The following is a 24,754-nucleotide window of genomic DNA, read 5'->3' on the forward strand; positions in this document are numbered from 1 at the left end:
CTAGGAGTAGAAGGAGTGTGAGGGAGTCCCGGATTAGGGGGTGTCTGGATAGCCAAACTATCATCTTTGGCCGGACTCCTGGACTATGAAGATACAAGATTTAAGGCGTCGTCCCGTGTCCGGATGGGACTTTCCTTGGCATGGAAGGCAAGCTTGGCGATACGGATATGCAGATCTCCTACCATTGTAACCGACTATGTGTAACCCTAACCCTCTCCGGTGCCTATATAAACCAGAGGGTTTTAGTCCGTAGGACGAACAACAGTCATACCATAGGCTAGCTTATAGGGTTTAGCCTCTCTGATCTCGTGGTAGATCTACTCTTGTACTACCCATATCATCAATATTAATCAAGCAGGAGTAGGGTTTTACCTCCATCGAGAGGGCCCGAACCTGGGTAAAAACATCGTGTCCCTTGTCTCCTGTTACCATCCGCCTAGACGCACAGTTCGGGACCCCCTACCCGAGATCCGCCGGTTTTGACACCGACATTGGTGCTTTCATTGAGAGTTCCTCTGTGATGTCGCCATCAGGAAGGATGCCTCATCCCGTCTTTAAAGACGGCACTATTGCTAAAGGAGCTTTGGCTATCGGCCAAACTCTCCGGCTAGGCGTTTCCTTATGACCGCCTGTCCGGACACCGCGTCGACGATGACTTCTCGGGTCATCAAAAGCAATCTTCACGTTAGCTTGGAACTCGTCGAGCAGTTAGATCCGATGGAGCTCTCTTCCGTAAACGAGCTCTTGGATCGCATCGCCGCCCTGGGAGTCGCTACAGACTACGATCAGATTGGGCCTAAGACCTATCTGAGAGAGATCAGTTCTCCCCAGGTTACCCACCATGTTGCCGTGGTTGAGGAGCAATACGGTGACCCTTCCTCGATTTTAAGGACTAGCTATGTCCGGATTCCCGATCCCTCCATGTCGGATTCCCGCGGAGGGGAGGATGTAACTCAAGCCCTGAACCTAAAGTGAGGCAGTAGGCTAGATGCATTGGACAACATCCAAGAACCCAAGCTTCCGAGTTCGGAAACTTCTTGGCCCCTGAGCCTAAGATTAGACGGGGTTTCGGATTTAATTCCACCCGCACACCCAAACATAAGCGATCTATCCCAAATCCGGAAAGAGCCCGCAGAAATAGTACACCATTACTGGGTCAGATTCCTCCTTGTTATGAACAGGATAAAGGACTGCCGTGAGGAGGACGCGATTACATTCTTCTGCAATAATTGGATGGACGAGGGAATCCTCAACGTCGTAAGTCGTCGTGAAATTACACGCTTTGCTGACTTGGCGTCCATAGTACGAAAGTACTGTGAGATGGAAAGCGCCTGGAAAACCGAAATCAATTTTTGGGGCAATCCGGCCCTGAATACAACCCTAGTCCAAAATAAAAGGGTGCATCATCGCCAGGCACCTGGGTTAAATACCAAAAAGCAAAAACCCTCTATAGGGCATGGAACCAAACTGGAGGGATGGCTCAATGGACCCTGCAAAAATTCATAGTACAGAGGGCGCCACTCCAACTCATAGCCTTCGAGCATGTTGGATACTACGGCAGGTGGCCAAAAGTGGCGAAGAGCTTCTAGCTCCAGAGCAGTAGCCCAAGGATACCAGTACGGTATCAACAGTCTTCGAGACATTCGCATCAAATAATATGCGGAAATGAACACTCCGCAGCCTTGCCGAAGTCTACCAAGTAGCAACAATAAACCCATGGAGTGACACGACTATTACCTTTAATGCCAGTGACGAACCTAAATTCCGAACATCCCGAGCACCAGCCGCACTGGTCCTTAGTCCAATAGTGGACGGCTTTCGCCTCACAAAGGTACTCATGGACGGTGGTAGCGGATTGAACCTCATTTATGAGGAAACCCTCCGAAAAATGGAAATAGACTGGAGCCGCATTGAGCGAAGCAGCACAACCTTTATATGAATAATCCCCAGTCGGGAAGCATGCTGTACAGGAAAAATCACACTGGATGTGGTATTCGGCACGCCGGATAATTACAGGTCCGAGGAGGTCACGTTTCAAGTGGCCCCGTTCAGCAGCGGATATCACGCTCTATTAGGGCAAGAGGCATTCACAATTTTTCAAGCTATACCCCATTACGGGTACATGAAGCTCAAAATGCCCGGGCCCAACGGAATCATCACTCTTTCTAGTGACCCGGACATAGCACTCCGCGCCGAAAATAAGACAGCTGCATTGGCCCTTGAGGCACTATCCAAAGCCCTAGCGGCCGAAGAACTCACTACGCTGCGCTCCATGGTGAATAGGGACGATGTGATACTCGATAAGAGATCCAAGTCCACCTCCTTTAAACCAGCGGACGAAATAGTCAAATTCCAAGTCCATCCAACGGACCCTACAAAAACGGCCTCCATAGGGGCACAATTAAACCCTGATGTACACGCCGCACTACGAGAATTCCTACGCGAAAATTGGGACATTTTTGCCTGGCACCCTTCAGACATGCCAGGAATCCCACGCCGGCTAGCCGAGCACAGCCTAAACATCCTAAAAAGGATTCAAGCCAGTCAAACAGGCTCTTCGGCGTTTCACCGAACCCAAGAGACAGGCCATGGGAGAGGAGCTAGCCAAATTATTGGAGGCCGGATTCATCAGAGATATAAAACATCTGGACTGGCTAGCAAACCTGGTGATGGTACCAAAGAAGGACAAATCCTGGCGCCTATGCGTCGATTTTAAGGACCTCAACAAGGCTTGCCCAAAGGATCCCTTCCCACTCCCCCGCATCGATCAAATTATCGACGCTATCGCAGGACACGATTCATTGTGTTTCCTCGACGCATACTCCGGCTACCACCAAATTAAGATGGCAGAGCCCGACCAGGCCGCAACGGCATTCATCACCCCATACGGCCCATTCTGCTTCAACACAATGCCCTTTGGGCTCAAAAACACCGGCGCAACATATCAGCGCATGATTCAGACATGTCTGGCAAACCAGATCGGCAAAATAGTGGAGGCATACATAGACGATGTGGTCATCAAAACCAAGCACGTCGAAACTCTAGTAGACGATTTGAGGCTCACGTTCGATAATCTCCGAACATATGACATTAAGCTTAACCCGGAAAAATGCGTTTTCGGCGTACCAGCCGAAAAGCTCTTGGGCTTCATTGTATCCGGTAGCGGAATTGAAGCAAACCCAGCCAAGATCCAAGCTCTGTCACAATTGGATATCCCAAAGGACCTCAAACAAATACAAAAATTAACGGGATGCGTGGCGGCTCTAAGCCGCTTTATCTCCCGTTTAGGAGAAAAGGCGTTACCTCTTTATCGCCTCCTCCGACGCACTGAACACTTCGAGTGGACGGATGCCGCCACGGCCGGACTCGAAGAAATAAAAGCCATATTGGCAACAAACCCGGTCCTGGCCGTGCCCAACATGGGCGAACCAATGCTATTATATATCGCGGCAACTCATCAAGTTTTGAGCGCAGTGCTCGTTGTCGAACGAGAAATGGACGGACACAAGTTCCCCCTTCAAAAACCAGTTTACTACGTGTCCACTGTCCTAACTCCATGCAAGTCACGGTACCCACATTATCAAAAGATAGCATACACGGTGTTCATGGCATCCCGGAAGCTGCGACACTACTTTCAAGAGTGTTCGATAACAGTAGCCTCCGAAGTACCTCTTAACGACATTATAAACAACTGCGACGCGGCAGGCTAGATTGCCAAATGGGCCATTGAGCTCCTCCCGTTCGACATAACCTATAAGCCACGGCGAGCTATTAAGTCGCAAGTTTTGGCCGACTTCGTCGCCGAATGGACTAAAGCCGAACTCCCAAAAGAGTACGGCGCATATTCCAACTGGATAATGCACTTCGACGACTCCAAAATGTTGGCCGGTCTGGGGGCTGGCGTCGTTTTGACGTCCCCAACCGGAGATACAGTTCAATACATACTCCAGATAATGTATACGGACTCCAACAACGCAACCGAATACGAGGCCCTTCTACACGGCCTCCGGATGGCAGTCTCCATGGGCATTCAACGCCTAGAGGTGCGCGGGGATTCAAACCTCTCGATATCCCAAATAAATGGAGACTTTGATGCCAAGGATCCGAAAATGGCAGCTTATCGCAACGCCGTCCTAAAAATGTCAGCTCGGTTTGAAGGGCTCGAATTTCACCATATAGCCCGGGATAACAACCAGGCAGCAGACGTATTGGCGTGCATTGGCGCAAAGCGTGATGCCGTCCCTCCCAACATCTTCCTAGAGAGGCTATTCAAGCCATCCGTACTATGGGAGGGAGAATCCAGAAATAACAACCCGGACCCAACCACACTGCCCGACGCCGAACATTCTGACACAATTGGTGGTTCTGCCAACGAAGTAACATCTTCAGCCCACATAATAATGGCAGTCATTGCCCCATGGACGGAACCACTCCTAGCCTACCTAACCAGGCAGGAACTTCCCGAGGACCAAAACGAGGCCCGCTGCATAGTGCGGCGATCTAAAGCCTATAAGGTCCATGAGGGAGAGCTTTACAAGAAAAGCACAACTGGAGTCCTTCAAAGGTGTATCTCTGAAGAGGAAGGGCGGAACCTTCTGGCTGAAATTCATGTCAGACTCGGCGGGCACCACGCTGCAGCCCGGGCCCTTGTAGACAAGGCCTTCCGTACAGGATTTTATTGGACGATGGCCCGGGCAGATGCTTAGGACTTAGTCCAACGATGTGTCGGTTGCTATCTCTTTGCTAATCAAAGCCACATGCCACCCACCGCCCTCAAAACTATACCCATCACCTGGCCCTTCGCGGTCTGGGGGCTTGACATGGTTGGACCCCTTAAAGGAGGAACCGAGAAGCAAAAATACCTACTGGTCATGGTGGGTAAATTCACCAAATGGATAGAGGCCAAACCTGTTAAGATAGTCGAATCCGGACCGGTGATAGACTTCATATCAGGGGCCGTACACCGTTACGGCATCTCCCATAGCATCATCACTGATAACGACACGAACTTTACGACCAACGAGGTCAAACTCTGGTGCAAAAACTTGGGCATCAAGCTCGACTATGCTTTAGTCTATCACCCTCAAACTAACGGTCAAGTCGAGTGAGCAAATGGTCTAATCATGAGCGGCATCAAACCCAGATTAGTGCGGTCCCTCAAGGAATCTAACATGCACTGGGTAGAGGAGCTCGACTCCGTACTCTGGGGGCTGCGGACCACTCCAAATCGCACCACCAAATTTACACCATTCTTTATGGTATACGGCGCAGAGGCAGTTCTGCCCTGTGACACAATTCATGACTCACCTCGCGTGCGCATGTACGAAGAAAGAGAAGCCGAGCTCGATCGGCAGGACAGTTTGGACGCATTGGAGGAGGAGCGGGACTTGGAAAAAGCCCGTTCCGCATTTTATCAACAACAAGCTCGAAGATATCAAAGCAGAGAAGTACGGGCCAAAACTTACAATGTTGGTGAGTTAGTTCTACGCCTGCCGGACAAGAAAAAGGACAAACTCAAGCCCAAATGGGAAGGTCCCTTTATCATCAACCAAGTCCTGACCGGTGGTGCGTACCGTCTGCGAGATGCATCGGATAACCGACTCGAGCTGAACCCATGGAACGCAGCCCGTCTCCGAAGATTCTACGCCTAGCGTCGGATTCTGAGTTCGTCTCCTTCCTCCGTCTACATTTTACATATTAGTTGTCTTCTGTTTCTCTCCTTCTCGCTCCTTTTATATTGCAGCCTTTGAAAGCTTGTTCGCGCATCGTTCGCAAACACTTGACGCGCTATCTGCGCTCATTATACCTGGGGGCTTCTTTAACAGAAGTTTATTTATACGGGCTTCATGCCCAACACATGTGTCACACTTCTGCATGTACCTTTTATTCACCATTATATGCATCGATATGACTTAAGTTTTGGCCAAGCTGGGTTGCCTGGCTCCTGTGCTTACCCCTACGTTCCCGATTGTTCGGCTAGGCGGTAAAGGGAGCACCTCTGCGATTGTTATTGTCGGGTCAGCCGGATGTGTACCTCAGACTGGGTGAAACCGAAAGCTAGCGTTCTTAAGAGAATATTCGGTCAGTGAACTAAAAGACGATTTTGTACCTATTTATTTATCTGCCCCCAGATGTTTTTCTGCTCTTTTCGCAGTACGGACATGCACTTTAGGGCATGCCTCCCAGGGAAAGGAACCCCTAACGGAACTATTCTCCCTGGAAGATGTTTCTTACTAACCATGTAATATAACATAACTTGGGCACTTGTCTGATAAAGCACTAATGACCCCTACGCCTGGTCTCCACGCATGCCCCGGTTCTTACATAACCGTGAGGGTATTCAGACACACTCCGGACTATTGGGTCCCGAGGTTGAAGCGAAAAGGTCCGCTATGGCAAACGATCTACAATCTGGCTAGAAGGCATTTTACATGTCATCTTTAATTACATAGTCAATCCGACTGATTGTATTCCTCTTCAATGCCATCTAATAGGCTGTCTAGTTTACAGTCCTGCTGGGAATACTTTGCGGCCAACTCTACTTGGCCGTACACTAAGCTCACAGGGATCTCCTTCCCATCGGGCCCCGCAGGTCCGACCTCGGCCATGTGGTTTGGGTCAGCCTTCGTGCACCGCGTCTTCACCATGGCCCAGGCTTCCCTGGCGCCCTGACGGCAGGCCGATATCTTCCATAATCGGAAGCGCCGCCGCGCTCCCTGAAGCCTCTCTGCAAGCTCTCTAAGGCCTTCGGGCGGGGAGAGAGATGGCCACAAGGCCTGGGCGACACCTTTCATCACCTGCCGAACTCGTTCGTGCAGTTGTACGAGCTCAGGAAGAAGGTCACCCGTAGAACCCGGCATTTCCTCTGCAGGACGGCCTGTGAGCATACCTACAGATATAACTCTGTTAGTCGACTTCCTCGCCGAACTCTTTTTTCAAAAGTTCGTTTAAGCACTTACTAAAAATGCCGCGTCGAAGCCGCCGATTCTCCTTAACGGAGTCAGACAGCTGGGCACGAACATCCTTTAGTTCCTCACCCAGCTGGGTATTGGCATCTTGGAGATTATTTTTCTCTTGCCTCACCCTTGTAAGCACATTCTCGCCAGCCTTTAACCGGCGCATGAGATGTTGCTTGTCCGGATCTATCCCGGCGCCATCTGCAATATTATTGTCAGACTTCTACACACGCCGCACTTCACAAGTTACTTATCTTTTGAAGCATATATTACCAGAGGGGGTCTCTTTGGCTTCCCCCGTTGCGGCTAGCGCGCCTCAAGTTGGGCTTTGCACTCTTCCAGCTCCTGGGACAGTTGGGTATTCTTTTCTGTAATATCCTGCATAATAGATGATCCTTAAATCAGTTATTCTAACTATTTCAAGTCTCGGGGGCTACTAGCACATATAACTGTCAAATTTTCTCACCCGTATGTCTTTTACATACTGCTCCATGGCTCTGGCTAGACCATTTTGAGCAGCACGGAGGTGCGCATCTCCTGAATTAAAGGCATTCAATGCCTCTGGGGAGAAACACGCGTCACGAAGAATTGTCCGGCGACGCCTGTGATTCATGGCACTCTCCACCTCGGAATTGGTGGCAGATAACCTGTCGGCATCCTCTGTCGGAGGAGCATCCAACGCATGCCTCGTGTTCGCCTCCGCTTCTAGACCTGGCTTTGGAGCCTGGCGAGCGGAGGATTGATTGGCAACCTCTCCGGATACAGTCCGGCGAGCGCTCTTTTTCCTGAAAAAGCACGAGCGTTAGTATGTCTCCCAGGAATAAAACCTGAGAGTAAGGTGGCACGCCATACCGTTGCGCCAGAGTTTCAATCCGGACCGCACTTCTTTTTAGCCTGCTAGGCCGTGCTGCCCCTTGTTGGCTAGCCGCCACGGGCTCGGCCCTCCGCCTCAAGGACTTCCCCTGCGAAACACCATTGGTATACGGTGATCAAAAAAAAGCACGGATGGGCCATTTCCAAAGTTTTGGGACTTTGATCTCAATTAACTGTGAGACTGGAAGTATTCCGGGGTAATCAGCCGTAATGGCGACCAAGGCATTATCAATGCTCAGTTAGTGAAATACCTCATCAATCAGCTCCACTGATATGTCCGGATCCTCTTGGGAGGTCAGATCGAGGAACCGTTCCGGATCCTCGGGTTGTGGAGGCGGACTGTTTATGTCCTTTACGGCCTGGCGCAGTTCCTGCACCGAAATCACAAAATGAGATACTTGACTATGGGAGTATGGATTAGATAGGCAAAAATAAATGTCCACTTACCCAGCTTGGAGGATTGTACATAGAAAATCCGTCCTGCAGATTGACGCGGAGAAATTCCTCCTCTTCTCCCTTGTACAATGCGGACAAGATCTTCATCAGATCGGCGACCGATCCCGGCCCCTTACGGCCACAACGGGTGGCATCATCCTCCCTGTTGAAATCCCACATGGGGTGGCCTCTATACTGGAGCGGCTGCACCCCCCGCATAATGCATGTGGCCATGACCCCGATCATGGTCAGTCCGGAATGAGCCAACAACCTTATCCGGCTCATCAGGTAAAGGACGTCCCTGTCGTTTTCCTTCTGAGGGCTCCGTGGACGCCAACTTAGGCGTTTCTTCAAAGGAGCATTATTGAACTCAGGGAGGCCGATCCGAACAGGGCCCGACAGGGGGACATCTTCTATATAAAACCACTCCGAAGGCCAGTCTTCGGACGCCTTCTTCGGGGTTCCGGATAGATATCCGGTCCCGGCGATGCGCCATAGCTCGGCTCCGCCCACTTGATATATTGACCCCTCTTGAGAACGGGGCACAAGGCAGAACAGCTTCTTCCACAGCGCAAAATGAGCCTCAACACCCAAAAACAGCTCACAAAGGGCCACGAAGCCCGCAATATGCAGAATAGAGGCATGCGTAAGGTTGTGCAACTGGAGGCCGTAGGACTCCAGGAGCCCCCGGAGAAACAGATGAATTGGAAATCCAAGCCCTCTTATCAAATAAGAGATAAGGCACACCCGCTCTCCTTTGGAGGGGCTGGGGAGGCTCTCCGCTTGCTTTCCGCTCACATAGGTGGTGAGTCCGGCTTGAACCGGAACCATGAAGGCTGGGGGAAGAAATCCCTTGGTTTGGAGCGTCACTAACTTGCTGTGCGGGATGGAGCATCTCTCCCAATCTCCAGGCTGGGGGCTGGAAGGGCGAGAGGAGGAGCCGCGTCGACTGTCCATGATGGAATGAATTTCTGTCAGATGCGCTCTGATGAATGCTTGCGAAGGGAGGATGGTGTGATTCGGATCTAGATCCTCGTCTCTTTTATATGCAGCTCATTTGCGCGGCTAGGGGGGGTATAATGTAAAAATGCCCTGGCTTTTCGCATTCATTCGACACGTGGAAGATGGCGATTATTGGGCGTGGAAGCCGAGGAGCGCGATATTTACAAGAAGCCGGATGCTACTCAAACAGGTACACAGGATTTGGAGAAGAACCCGCCTTGCAATGCCGAAGACAATCTACGCGCCAGACTGATCGTCATTGAAGCCTGGTTCGGGGGCTACTGAGGGAGTCCCGGATTAGGGGGTGTCCAGATAGACGAACTATCATCTTTGGCCGGACTCCTGGACTATGAAGATACAAGATTGAAGGTTTTGTCCCGTGTCCGGGTGGGACTTCCCTTGGCGTGGGAGGCAAGCTTGGCGATACGGATATGCAGATCTCCTACCATTGTAACCGACTCTGTGTAACCCTAACCCTCTCCGGTGCCTATATAAACCGGAGGGTTTTAGTCTGTAGGACGAACAACAATCATACCATAGGCTAGCTTCTAGGGTTTAGCCTCTCTGATCTCGTGGTAGATCTACTCTTGTACTACCCATATCATCAATATTAATCAAGCAGGAGTAGGGTTTTACCTCCATCGAGAGGGCCCGAACCTGGGTAAAAGCATCGTGTCCTTTGTCTCATGTTACCATCCGCCTAGACGCACAGTTTGGGACCCCCTACCCGAGATCCACCGGTTTTGACACCGATAGAGTGAAAAGAGGAGGATTTGATCGTGGAGTTACCTTGACCTTGTCAGGAGAGCTTTGGTTCTCTCCATCTTCTACCACGACCTTTGCCATTAGACACTTGTGAGCGTTGCCCTTGTAATCCTTCATGTAGTTGTAGGTGACCACATCACCACTCTTGTTTACTAACCTCAAAGTGTTTTGAGAGTCTTGAGCAACTCCAGCAACACCACTAACATCATCCGGATTGGATTCTTCTTGAGCAACCATTGCTTTCCCATCTATCTTCTTGAGCTTGGAGTTCAAAGGATTTGGCAACTTCTTCTTAGGAAGGGTCTTGGGAAACCTTGGTTTATCTTCTCACTTCTCATAAGGGCACTCATTGGAGAAGTGGTTGGTTTCCTCACAGTTGTAGCATTTTCTTACTTTCTTCTTTTGAAATCTTCCCTTGAATTTTCCCGCGCTAAACTTCTTGACAAAGAGAGCCATGCCTTCATATGAAGGACCCTTATCGGATTCAATCTCATCACCATCTTCATCATCATCATCTTCTTCTTCTTCTTCACTTTGCTCATCTTCACATACAAGCTTGGCCTTCAATGCAAGATTGATCTTTGATGATGGGGTACCATGCATGGCAAGATGTTTTGTGGCATTAGCCTTTGACTCATCAAATAGTTGGAAGGTGGATATGATGTCATCTATAGTCATTTCCTTGAAAGTATGGTGTTGTCTTATGTCCCAAACCATTTGATGGTGATATGGAGCAAGAGCACGAAGCAACTTATCCACAAGGAATCGCTTAGTCATGTTGAATCCATTTTGTGTCTTGTCACACTCGCATGACTCAATGTCGGCAGTGAGTGTGATGAGACGCTCATGGAGTTGATTGGGGGTTTCACCTTTCTCCATACAAAATTTTTGCAATTGCCCCTTGGCAATTTCATATTGAGCACTCCGGAGGGTAGAGGTGCCAGTCTTGGATCTTATAACACTTTCCCATAGGTCCTTGGCACTTGTGATGTGTATGAACGGCCTCCTTTGCTTTTCATCCATACCTCTCCTTATACACATGATTGCAGTGTCATTGAGATTCTTGTCATAAATTACTCTTGGTGTACGGTTCTTTGGATCAACCACATGATAGCCATACTCCAAGATCTCCAGCATCTCATCGTTTCCATGTCGAAGATGATCCTGCATAGCAACTCTCCACAAAGCAAAATCGGAAGTGGCACTAAGTAAAGGAGGTTTGCCTTGAGGATTATATCTTGGTTTCTCAACCTGAGGTCTTGCATAAAGCCAAGGAACACTGGTGTGTTCATTGCTAGGAGGTTGTTGACCAAGTGACGGAGTAGGCACAGTTGACCTCGAAGTCGCACCACCCGAGAGTGGTGCAAGCATCGTGGACAACGTGGCTAATCTTAGTTCGACCAAGGCCTCAAGAGAAGCCTCATGCTCCTCTTTTTGCTTAGCAAGGGCCCGTTCCAGATCCTCAGATGTAAAGGGCTTGACTTCAGAAGAAGCCTCGCCTTTATCCATAGGATCTGCAACCCGGGGAGTCCCATCCGGGTTCATCTCGCTCTAGGGCGGTTAAGCCACAAGAATAGAGCACGAGGCTCTGATACCAATTGAAAGGATCGAGATGGACCTAGATGTTGGAAATATGCCCTAGAGGCAATAATGAAAGGATTATTATTATATTTCCTTGTTCATGATAATTGTCTTTTATTCATGCTATAATTGTATTATCCAGAAATCGTAATACACGTGTGAATACATAGACCACAACATGTCCCTAGTGAGCCTCTAGTTGACTAGCTCGTTGATCAACAGATAATCATGGTTTCCTGACTATGCACATTGGATGTCATTGATAACGAGATCACATCATTAGGAGAATGATGTGATGGACAAGACCCAATCCTAAGCATAGCACAAGATCGTGTAGTTCGTTTGCTAGAGCTTTTTCAATGTCAAGTATCTTTTCCTTAGACCATGAGATCATGTAACTCCCGGATACCGTAGGAGTGCTTTGGGTGTACCAAATGTCACAACGTAACTGGGTGACTATAAAGGTATACTGCGGGTATCTCCGGAAGTGTCTGTTGGGTTGACACGGATCGAGACTGGGATTTGTCACTCTGTATGACGAAGAGGTATCTCTGGGCCCACTCGGTAATGCATCATCATAATGAGCTCAAAGTGACCAAGTGTCTGGTCACGGGATCATGCATTACGGTACGAGTAAAGTGACTTGCTGGTAACGAGATTGAACGAGGTATTGGGATACTGACGATCGAATCTCGGGCAAGTAGCATACCAATTGACAAAGGGAATTGTGTACGGGGTTGCTTGAATCCTCGACATCATGGTTCATCCGATGAGATCATCGAGGAGCATGTGGGAGCCAACATGGGTATCCAGATCCCACTGTTGGTTATTGACCGGAGAGACGCCTCGGTCATGTCTACGTGTCTCCCGAACCCGTAGGGTCTACACACTTAAGGTTCGGTGACGCTAGGGTTGTAGAGATATTAGTATGCAGCAAACCAAAAGTTGTTTGGAGTCCCGGATGAGATCTCGGACGTCACAGGAGTTCCGGAATGGTCCGGAGGTGAAGAATTATATATAGGAAGTGCAGTTTGGGCCATCGGGAAAGTTTCGGGGGTCACCAGTATTGTACCGGGACCATCGGAAGGGTCCCGGGGGTCCACCGGGTGGGGCCACCTATCCCTGAGGGCCCCGTGGGCTAAAGTGGGGAAGGGAACCAGCCCCTGGTGGGCTGGTGCACCCCCCCCTCTTGGGCCCCTCCTGCGCCTAGGGTTGGAAACCCTAGGGTGGGGGGGGGGGGCGCCTCCACTTGCCTTGGGGGGCAAGCCACCTCCCTTGGCCGTCGCCCCCCTTGGAGATGGGATCTCCTAGGGCCGCCCCCCTGGGGTCCCTATATAAAGAGAGGGGAGGGAGGGGAGACGCACCCTTGCACTTGGCGCCTCCCTTCCCCCTTGCTACACCTCTCCCTCCCATAGACGCTTGGCGAAGCCCTGCCGGAATCCCTGCTGCATCCACCACCACGCTGTCGTGCTGCTGGATCTTCACAACCTCTCCTTCCCCCTTGCTGGATCAAGGAGGAGACGTCACGCTGACCGTACGTGTGTTGAACGCGGAGGTGCCGTCCGTTCGGCGCTAGGATCTCCGGTGATTTGGATCACGACGAGTACGACTCCCTCAACCTCGTTCTCTTGAACGCTTCCGCTCGCGATCTACAAGGGTATGTTGATGCACTCCCCTCTCTCGTTGCTAGATGAACTCATAGATTGATCTTGGTGAACGTAGGAATTTTTTTATTTTATGCAACGTTCCCCAACACTAGAGGGGGGTGAATAGGTACAATTACAAATTTTAATTATTCCTTAGCAATTTTAGGCAATGATGCGGAATATGAAGGTGAGCCTAACAATTGCAAGTGAGTACTAAGTACTCCCTCCGTCCCAAAATTCTTGTCTTAGATTTGTCTAGATACGGATGTATCTAATACTAAAACTTGACTTGATGCATCTGTATTTAGACAAATCTAAGACAAGAATTTTGGGACGGAGGGAGTACTAAGCAAGTAACATAAGCACACAAGTAAGCAACCACAATATGATGTAAGTAAGTGCAAAGAGACAAGTAACCACAAGTAGAGAGTTAGGGTTAGGAATAACCGCAACTCCGGGAGACAAGGATGTATGCCGATGTTCACTTCCTTGGAGGAAAGCTAGTCACCGTTAGAGAGGTGGATGTTACCACGAAGGCACACCAACTCCACGAAGGCTCACCCTATTCTCCCATTGAGACAACACCACAGAGGCGTTTCTCAACCACTAATGGTAGACCTTGGGGTGATCTCCAAACCCTTACAAACTTTCCGGAGGTAATCACAAAGGTTGATTCCTCTCCGTAAGATTCCTACCGCCTAGGAGTCTCCAACCTCCAAGAGTAATAAGAACATTGGGGAAAAAGCTCAAGACTTGCTCAAATCACAAATTCCTTTGGTGCAAAGAAAGGAAAGGAGTGGATCGATCACTTGATCGGAGAACTTCTCTCAAAGACTCCTAAATCACTTGGGGATCTAGGATTTGATGTAGGTGATTGAGAGAGAGAGTGAAGAGTGTTCTTGGCAAGCTCAAAGTGAATGGTCAACCATATCCCGTGGAGGGGAGAGGTATATATATAGTGGGCATGTAAAAGTGACTGTTTCGGGACACTTTAATGCACATGACAGGTCAGACGTTCGGACCATACCGGACGTCCGGTGGCACAAATGAGTCCGGATGTACGACACTTATCGGTCGTCCGACCACTGGAAATATATAAGCCACAGATCAGTGCACAGGATACGGACGTCTGAGACGTGCCGGACGTCCGGAGCCCGGACGACCGGACAAGCCCGGAAATCCGTAAATACGGTTCTGTGGTGAAAGTTTCGGACGTTCGAGACCTGCCGGACATCCGGAGGTCGGATGTCCGGAGAGTTCCCGAAATCTGTAAATATTATTCTGTAAAGGAACACCGGACGACCGGAGGGAGCTGGACGTCCAGACAGTTGAGAGGGTTCGTATGTCCATAGAGTACTAGACGTCCGAAGAGAGAGAATAGGAGTTGTGGGTTTTGAGCAAGTCTTTAACTAGATCCAACAATCCCCTCTTAATAGTGCGGGATCCCTATACTCAAGAACAAACCGTAAATGAAGTCAATGTCTTGTATCTCCATTCCTGAGTTATATGCATATCGTCCCAGTCATGATCCACACACATGGTCTTTGGGACATAATCCTGAGATATACTTGATAAACATGATTAGTCCCTAACATATATGTTGTCATCAACATCAAAATATGATTAAGGGCATGATTGCACTTTCAGTAGGGTCAGCACAAGCCCCCCTACTCCGGTTTGAGCATCAGGGATCTTGCTAGTGAGTTGTTGGACGGTGCCGAACGAGGGTGACTACCTCACACTGCCTCCATGGTTGCGACATTAGCCATAAGGCATTTACTAGAGGGTTTTTGACCTTTCGAGCTGGTAACAAAGGAGATGATGGTCGACCATCAGTTAGATTGGTCCAGATCTATAGTCGGGAGTGCAGAGTTGTCGATCGCTCTTTTGTGAGATGGCATCGCCATGCTCATTCCCACGCTAGACGGATTGTGGTTGGTGTCGTTACGTGCAATGTAGGTAGTGGTCATGTCCTTCCAGCCGATATGGTTTGCCGCCATAGGCGATGGTGGCAGGGCTAGTGGTGGCGCGTGGTGCTATCGTCTAATGTAGATCAGCCATCGGGTGCCACTTGTGAGGGTTGTGCGCGGGCTCTGGAGTGTCCTGGACTCGGGATTTTTGTAGTGTCTGTGTCCTTCCTCCCTTTTAAAGACTTCGTGATGTGACGAGTGTCACTTGTGCGTATGCAGCTGCAGTGACTATGGAAAGTGGAGGAGACAATAAATGATGACTTTTATTGGGTGGTTCGATTACCTGGTCTCGAGTTTTGGGGTGAAAACCATTGGTGTGACCCTAGTTTCTTATACTTCATAATGGCGATGTTCTGTGCGCCATTAACTTAGCACATGATATCCGGAGGGAACAACCACCATTTGAAGTTTTGCTCGAAGTTTGCTCATACTTGATATCCGGAGGGAACAACCACCATTTGACCTTCAATTGTTGGATCTGGCGATGATGGCGCTTGCGCATCATTCCCTTACCACATGAGTCCCTTTTGGAGTAGCCCTTCAAGGTAGCCGTGACTCTCCTAGGTCTTCAAGGTGCACAGTGATCACATGGCTTGGTGACTTATTCTCTGCATCTCCTGTCAGTGTTACTTGGAGTTCCTTTCGACGGACCGAACACTACTAAATCTGCTACTTCTTGATCTGATCTCGTGGATGGGTGCCAAATTCTAATGGCTACTTGTTGTGTTAGTTATTCTATAGTTTGAAGCGTTATATCTATTATGTTGTCGAGTTTGATTAAAAGCTACATGTCATTAAAAATATATAGGATAGACTACATCATACAGGTTGCTCCAAGGCACTTCAATTATTTCAATAATTTTTATTTTAAAAATAAGGGAAATAAAATAAAAACTAAAATAATTCAAAATAATGAACTTTCTTAAAAGTATGGATAAGTTGTATTGGTCTTACCCTTAAAGAAGAAAGGAAATAAAATAAAAAATAAACCAAAATCAAAATAATGAGGTTTTCTAAGGAAGAATAAATTAGTGGTACTGGTATCACCCTTTAATAAGAAAAAAAAATAAAAAAATGAGAAAAACTACACACTACTTACAAGAAATTTGTGTTTTTTAATAATATGCAAGTACAAACATATAATAATAGAATTTACGCAATAAAAAATTTCAAAAAAAGAATGAATTAGTGGAATGGATATTAAACTTAAAGAATAAATAATATGAAACAAGAACTAAAAGAAATAAAAAATATGAAGTTTTCTAAGGACGAGTCAATTGTGGCATTGCTTTACCATTTAAGAAGAAAGAAAAAATGAAAAAAAATCTAAAACAAACAATGACAAATTGCACATGGTTTACAATTTTTTTTCTTATAATATACTCCCTCCGTCCGGAAATACTCGTCGAAGAAATGCATAAAAATGAATGTATTTATAACTAAAATACATCTAGATGCATCCATTCCTCCGACGAGTATTTCTGGACGGAGGTAGTAGAATAATAAGCACATAATAGTGAAATTTCACAACAAAAAGTATCATAAGTATGAATGAATTAGTGGCGTTGGTATTGCCATAAACAGGAAAGGAAATGAAATAAACCTAAAAAACTGAATAAAGTACTCTAAAAAAGAATGAATTAGTGACTTTGGTATTTCCCTTTAAGAAGAAAGATAATGAAAGTAAAATAAAAAATCAAAATAATGAAGTTTTCTAAGTAAGAATGAATTAGTAGCGTTGATATTACCACTTAAGAAGAAATGACATGAAAAAATAATCTAAAACGAGGTATGAGAAAATATGTACACTATACACACAAAAATTACACGTTTTAATAAAATATGCAAGAATAAGCATACTATGGTGGAATTTTCATAAAAAAAAGTTCCTAGGAATGAATGAATTAGTGGCATCTCTTTACCCTTAAAGAAGAAAGAAAATGAAATAAAACAAATGAAAGAAAAATAATGAAATTTTCAAAGGAATACTGAATTAGTGACATTGACATAATCATTTATGAAGAAATAAAATAAACAATAAAAACTTGCACACAACTTTGAGCTGAAATTGCACTTTTTTATTATGCAAAAGTAATAATACAATAGTGCAATTTTCGCACATATTAAATACTCCCTCTGATCCAAAAAATGTGTCGTGGCTTTAGAGCAACTTTAGCTCAAATTGGAACTAAAGCCACAACACTTTTTTTGGATCGGGTGAAATAGTATTTGTGTGTATACATTTATACTCATCCAACATACCAAAAATACCCGCAAATAAAAAAAAGAAACCGGCTAATAACAAAAAGGAAAAACAATAGCAAAGGTGCATACAAACAGAAAAAAACAAAAGGATAGAGGGGACGGTTAGGTCGTTAGACAGGCGAGATAGAGCTCGCTTGGTCGCACAGGCAATGGGTCTCAGCCCGTCAATGGATTGACTGATCCAAAAACAGCCGAAAATTCCCAGAGCACAAAAAAACTAATAAAAGAGCATTGCCTAAAAAAACTAATAAAAGAGCACGAATCTTGGAGCAGCAATGAACGGTCAGAAAAACCGACTAACACAAATTCAATTTTCAGGCAGCTAACTGGAACTATTTATACCGAACCCCCACCTCAAATAATCCCCTCTTAATTTACTAGTGTAGCACCGTCCACAGTATGCATTTTTTTTCATGCCGCAAGAAAAAAGTATGCATTTTTTCTTTCTAATAAAATCTGCCCAGGTATTGTTTCCCTAGTAAGGAAAGTAATCTCCCGTCATACAGTAGTAGTACACACAGCCTGCTTGAGCAAGCCAGCAGTAGTCCGGCTACTACCTTAACGTGCCCATATTTTCGCCGACGGTGACAGATCAACCGCCGATCCAGCCAGTTCTCCTCGTATACCATCGCCCGGCGCCCTGAGCATGCAAAAGCGCCTCTCCATCCATCCCCTGCTTGCCGTAGCCCTCCCGGCTCCCGCTCCCAACTCCAATTGGCTCACAGACAATCTCCTGCACACCACTAGCTCCGGCATTTAGGTCGTCGTCCTCCCCTTCACTCCAAAGTCTTCCGCCATGCTCATCCCGACTCCTACTGGCATCCATCCATCCATCCATCCATCCATCTCCTAGACAGAGAGTAGAGAGCCTTATATTGCAGTGCAAGAATTGATTGCGATCATTCAGAATCAGATTATAGTGTGTGTGGCGCTCTCTGATAAATGATAATTCAACTCCTAAGCTGAAGCAACCATCCGCTCCAAGGCATGCAATCTGTGGAGGATTAACCCATGAGACGAGCCAGTGGCAGATCAAGTGATCGTTACGGTTTGCATATCGCCGCCATTGCAAAACGGCGTATGGCGACGCGAAAAGCAATTCTTGTGTACGTAGCTTGCAATCTCAGGCAGATTACTTGTTCGGAATGGTTCGTTGGCCACTCTCTGTCTGCCTCGGCAAGCTCTGAACCTGCGATCGGTGATCGGTATATATAGGCCACCGGTTATCGGCATTAGCCTCAGAGCTCAGATTAAGCAGCCTCGGATCAAGCGATTGCCAGCCAGTACATCCTCACAGCCGCCCTCGATCGGACGAGCAATGGCGACGGGTGGCAACAACGAGTGCCGTGTCGGCGACGACGACAACATCATCCTCAACCCGGAGTTCGACGGCGGGCTGGACGGCTGGTCCGGCAGCGGGTGCAAGATCGAGCTGCACGACTCGCTCGACGACGGCAAGGTGCTCCCGGCGACCGGCAAGTACTTCGTGGCCGCCACGGGGAGGACCGACACGTGGAACGGCGTCATGCAGGACGTCACGGCGCGGCTGCAGCGCAAGACCGCCTACGAGGTCGCCGCCACCGTGCGCCTCTCCGGGGCCAACGTCTCGCCGTGCGAGGTCCGCGCCACGCTCGCCGTGCAGACCGCCGACGGCAGGCAGCAGTACATCGCCGTCGGCAAGTATGGCCATTTCCCTGCCCTGCAGGATCACGGTGACCAACATTGCCTGCCAAGTGCCTTTGGTCTCATGCCGTGTGTTTTCTTCTTGTGCGTACGTTATGCAGGTTGCAGGCGTCGGACAAGGACTGGGCGCAGCTGCAGGGCAAGTTCCTGCTCAACAGCACCGTGGCCAAGGCCACCATCTACGTCGAAGGGCCCAAGGTCGGCGTCGACCTGCTCCTCGACTGCCTGGTGGTCAAGCACGCCCAGAAGGCGCCGCCGTGCTCGCCGCCGGACTTCCAGGTGAACACAGGCCATCCATCAGATTTTAGTACTTCTTTTGCTTTTGAGAACATCAAATTTTACTACTCTATCAGCTAAACTGTCACATTACGGTTTGCGTCAAGCTTTGCATGCACAGCACGTACACACAAGATTGAAAATGGTGCAGCTTAAAGCAACCGCTACAGCGCTACTCTATATGTTTGCGCGGATCTTAAAGCATTGACTACAAGGTCAACTGGTCCAAAGGTTTGACCCTGGGTTTTTTTTTCCCAGAATCTTGAGTACGGTGCCAACATCATCCAGAACAGCAACCTCGACGACGGCCTCAACTGTTGGTTCCCGCTCGGGCCGTGTGCGCTCGCCGTCCGTGACGGCTCGCCGCGCGTGCTCCCTCCAATGGCGCAGGAGTCCCTGGCGTTGGACGACGAGCCGCTCAACGGCAAGCACATCCACGTCACCGGGCGCACACAGACGTGGATGGGCCCCGCCCAGATCATCACTGACAAGCTGACCCTCCACGCCACGTACCAGGTCTCGGCCTGGGTCCGCGTCGCCGGCCAGATGAGCGGCCCGCAGAACATCAACATCGCCGTCGCCGTCGACAGCCAGTGGCTCAACGGCGGCCAGGTCTTGGCGCGCGACGAGCGGTGGTACGAGATCGGCGGTTCGTTCCGCGTCGAGGCCAAGCCGGCGTCGCGCGTCATGGTGTACGTCCAGGGCCCTGATGCCGGCCTGGACCTCATGGTCGCCGGCTTCCAGGTTTTCCCCGTCGACCGAAAGGCCCGGGTCAAGCACCTCAGGAAGATCACCGACAAGGTGCGCAAGCGTGATGTGGTCGTGAAGCTGACGGGGGCTGACGGCGCCGTGGTGCAGTCGGCGGAGTGCGTGGAGGTGCGCGTGCGCCAGGTGTCCAACAGCTTCCCCCTGGGCGCGTGCATCATGCGCACCAACATGGACAACGAGGACTTTGTGGATTTCTTCACCAAGAACTTCAACTGGGCCGTGTTCGGGAACGAGCTCAAGTGGTACTGGACGGAGCCGCAGAGGGGGCAGGTCAACTACGCCGACGCCGACGACCTCCTCAAGCTCTGCTCCGACAACGGCATGTGCGTGCGCGGCCACTGCATCTTCTGGGAGGTGGACAACATGGTGCAGCAGTGGGTCAAGACGCTCTCCACCGACGACCTCTCCGCCGCCGTCAAGAGCAGGATCGACGGCCTGCTGACCCGCTACAAGGGCAAGTTCCGGCACTACGACGTCAACAACGAGATGCTGCACGGCTCCTTCTACCAGGACAAGCTCGGCAAGGACATCCGCGCCACCATGTTCAAGACGGCCAACGAGCTCGACCCGGACGCGCTGCTCTTCGTCAACGACTACAACGTGGAGGGCATGTGCGACATCCGCGCCACGCCCGAGGCGTACATCGAGCAGATCATCGGGCTGCAGGAGCAGGGCGCGCCGGTGAGTGGTGTCGGTCTCCAGGGGCATGTGAGCAACCCGGTGGGGCCGGTGATCCGCAATGTGCTGGACCGGCTCGCCGTGCTTGGCCTGCCGCTCTGGTTCACGGAGCTGGACGTGTCGGCGGCGAACGAGTATGTGCGTGCCGACGACCTTGAGGTGATGCTGCGGGAGGCGTACGCGCACCCGGCGGTGGAGGGCGTCATGCTCTGGGGGTTCTGGGAGCTCTTCATGAGCCGCGACTCGGCGCACCTCGTCAACGCCGAGGGGGACATCAACGAGGCCGGACGCCGGCTGCTGCAGTTGAAGAAGGAGTGGCTCACGCACGCGCACGGACATGCCGACGAGAACGGAGAGTTCAAGTTCCGCGGTCATCACGGCGCGTACCACGTCGACGTGGTCACACCCACTGGTTGCAAGATCACACAGGAGTTCACGGTCGACAAGGATGACTCGCCCATGGTGCTCAACATCAATGTGTGAGCAATGCGCGCGCGTTCCATCGATAACTCGACATATATGGCGGGGAGTTAAGCCCTAGATACTCCATGAGCAATGCTTTATAGTATATATGTGAATCTAAGCCCGGATCGATGTCCGAGAAATAAGGGTTTGTGGAAATTCTTATGTTCATCAAGTTGAACGTGCTATATACACGCAAAATATGGGATTTGCACTGCATTTCTACGGTGTGCTTGTGAGAAAACAAAGTGCTAGCCAAATTAATATGTTTGCCTATTAATCATGAACATATTGCAAAAGAAGAATGGCGACGCGACTCCTTGCCCTTCGAATAGTTGCCCCAGGAACGGAGAGCATGTTCTGGGGTATCACGGCACGTACAACGTCATTGTGGTCACGCGTACTGGTGAAAGGCTGACTCGCTCATGGTACTCAACATCAATGTGTGAGCAATGCGCATGTTCCATCCATAAATTGATATATTGACCTTTCAAAAATAAATTGATATATTGATCGGGAATTAAGTCCTAGATACTCTATGAAGCAATGCTTCCGCAAACTCCTTTTTACCGGAGGCGGGATGTACCGGAGCCGGATCCACCCTCCACTTGCTTTATGATCTGTGCCTAAGTAGGGCCCATCCATATGTATAATCATGTATTAAGACATATGACCTTTTGTATATAGTCAAATCAATGTCAGATGTCAGGGAGAGGCAGTACTTTTTCCAATGGATTGTACGCATGCATGCAACATCTCTCTCCTCTCTCTCAAACAAATCCATGCATTTTATTTTTGGTTATATTTTTAGATGACCAATATTTTTTAACTATTATTTAAAATTTTCATATATTCAAATTCTTGAACATAAGATCTTTATAATGATACCAATCTTGAATATATTTAAACTAATTTAACTTTTAGTATTTCAATCATATCAAAATATTAATTTCACTCATTTCAAATTACAATTTTTGAAATGATTGAAATCAGTTATTGAAATGATTGAAACACTTTTTCGAATATAGTTTTCTTTGTGAGTTTCATATTCTAGCTTGTGAAATTGTTTCTTCAATGGAGTAACTGTGATGTGTTTTACTGAAACTAGTGAAATTTATCTTTTGTAATAAGTGTAATCAGTTTTTTGAAACAAGTGAAATATATTATTTCAATTGAGCGACTGTAGTGTGTTTTCTGAATGAGTGAAATGAGTTATTTAAAAAAGTGAAATATATCTTTTTGGTGTGAAACGACTTTTTCATTGTGTGATACTGATATTTCTGCTGAGTGAAATATGTTTCAATTTTTTTTTCATAAATACGAAGTGAAATTAGTTTCTCATATATATTTTGTAATGAGTAAAATCAGTTTTCTGAAACTAGTGAAATGGGCGAAATCTATATTTTGTAAATGTGTGCAGTGTGTTTTCTGAAATGAGTGAAATAAATTATTTGAATAAAAGTGAAATAAAACCAATTTTTGTTGTGCAACTAATTTTTCAGTGTTTGAAACTGATATTTTTTATGAGCAGAATATATTTCAATATATTTCTTAAATTTGCAGTGAAATTAGTATTGCAAATGAGAGTAATGTGTTTTCTGAAATGTGTGAAATCTATTTTGAAATGAGTGAAATGATTTTTTAACTTCTATTAGCGAAACAATCAAAAACACTTTTATGAAATAGAGTATCAATCTTATGTTTTATGAAAGCGATATTAAAAGATAATTAAAATATAAAATAAGAAATTAGTGAATAGGTTTATTTAAAACATGTGAAATTGAGTTTTCAAACACGTCTAAGTTGCAGCCAAACACGTCTAAATTGAATATATTAAACTTCTATTTTACTACTATATCAAATATATCTATGTCTTTGTGAGTTTCATATTCCAGTTCGTGAAAATGAGCAAAACACTAGAAAAAACTTTTATGAAATAGTGAAACAATTTAGTGTTTTATGAAAGTGATTTCAGAGATAATTGAAACATATAAAATAAAATATATTTCAAAAATATCCAAAATTGATCTTGTTCTGTCGATCTTGTCACCACTAATTTAAATATACAAAAAATTTCAATAATGGACATTTGGTTCAAAAGATATAAGTCATTGAAAATATGAGGATGAAAATAAAATGCATGTCATATGTATCCTGTGAGTGAATGCATGCATGCATGCACCATTGCTCTACTCTAACTTTCTTCTGTAAAAGCTGACAATATCTAACACTAGTACATGTATTGCTATGTGTAGTCTGATATCTGAAAATAGAGTATGAAACCTGCACTGATCTTGATGAAAACGACGAAGGGTGGATCAAGCACCGGTACATCACGGCTCCGGTAAAAAAACTTAGTCGGCAATGCTTCATATTCAGGTCACGCACACAATATGCGCAAACCTAAGCCTGGATCGATAAGGACCGCACTACAAATATGATGCCAGCTTTTTAAACATGGCAGAACGAACGCTTTTTATGGCAAATTTTGTGTCGCTAGCCTAGCAAATCCTGGCATGTTCTGTTTTCTTGACTGGATTTGCCATCCTTACTGAAGGGAATTGCTATGCTCGCAACACGTAATTCTCAATCAGAATAAGTTTGATTTGTCATGCTTAAAAATCAAACGTTTTTATGACAATTTATGTTGGTACGAGGATGACAAATTTATTTGGTGACGATGGCAGTTTCCTAGTAAGAAAATGAATGTGGGTGAATTTTCCATGCTTGCTAACTAAACTTGCCACACACGGTAAATATAATTTGCAATAGAAAACATTCGATTTACCATGCCTAAAAATGTAATGTTTGCCGGATGTTCAACTCCATAAGGCGGGGTTGTAAATTACCATGTTCCACAACTTTATTGTGCTATATACACGCAAATATTCTATTTGTACCTAAGCCACGAGAATCTTGTCGGAAGTGCGATGGATACACATGCTTCCCGTTCCTCGGCTACCCAAGTCACACACTGTGTGTCTTCTTTGTGTAGTCGACAAAGCGGTCCATCAAGGGGATTGCCCGAGTCCATGTGCCTATGCTGATTGGAGCTCACGCTCCCGCGCCTCCAGAACCCCCCACTGTCTGACAATGCGATGTTTCTCAGCCTTGATGACTAAATTCGTACGATGTTGATGAAATGTTAGGATGGTGTATGCCATGTCAAGCCTCCTAAGAAGGGATTTTGTTTAATATCGTTGTTAGTTTTAGTTGATTTCTTGGCTGTCTTGTTTGATGGTTTCAGTTTATCAGTGTACAAGTGTTTTGGAATCTGTATTGTTCAAGGTTTTAATCTCCTCCTGTATCTGTACGGTACATGACTTGCTTTTCTCATGCATGCAGATTAGAACATATGCAAGAGGCAGCATATGCTGGAGCATGTCCGGTAGCC

General features: G+C 47.4%; 1 protein-coding gene across 1 annotated transcript; it reads left to right on the forward strand.

Annotated features, from left to right (window-relative positions):
- Positions 1-18,749: 18,749 nt before the first annotated feature.
- On the forward strand, positions 18,750-21,620 carry LOC119294613 (endo-1,4-beta-xylanase 1-like). The gene is made up of 3 exons (XM_037572830.1): positions 18,750-19,173; positions 19,278-19,455; positions 19,711-21,620. The coding sequence occupies exons 1-3, from the start codon at positions 18,812-18,814 to the stop codon at positions 21,379-21,381; spliced, it is 2,211 nt and encodes a 736-aa protein (XP_037428727.1). The 5' UTR covers positions 18,750-18,811; the 3' UTR covers positions 21,382-21,620.
- The last annotated feature ends 3,134 nt before the right edge of the window (positions 21,621-24,754 follow it).

The sequence above is a fragment of the Triticum dicoccoides genome, chromosome 4B, assembly GCF_002162155.2.
Source record: "Triticum dicoccoides isolate Atlit2015 ecotype Zavitan chromosome 4B, WEW_v2.0, whole genome shotgun sequence".
In the NCBI taxonomy this organism is placed as follows: domain Eukaryota; kingdom Viridiplantae; phylum Streptophyta; class Magnoliopsida; order Poales; family Poaceae; genus Triticum; species Triticum dicoccoides.

Excerpts from the sequence above, each read along its gene's own strand:
- LOC119294613 (XM_037572830.1), top strand. The coding sequence starts at position 18,812 with ATGGCGACGGGTGGCAACAACGAGTGCCGTGTCGGCGACGACGACAAC. Across the intron at positions 19,174-19,277 it reads CAGTACATCGCCGTCGGCAA|GTTGCAGGCGTCGGACAAGG; the intron begins GTATGGCCATTT and ends TACGTTATGCAG. Across the intron at positions 19,456-19,710 it reads GCTCGCCGCCGGACTTCCAG|AATCTTGAGTACGGTGCCAA; the intron begins GTGAACACAGGC and ends TTTTTTTCCCAG.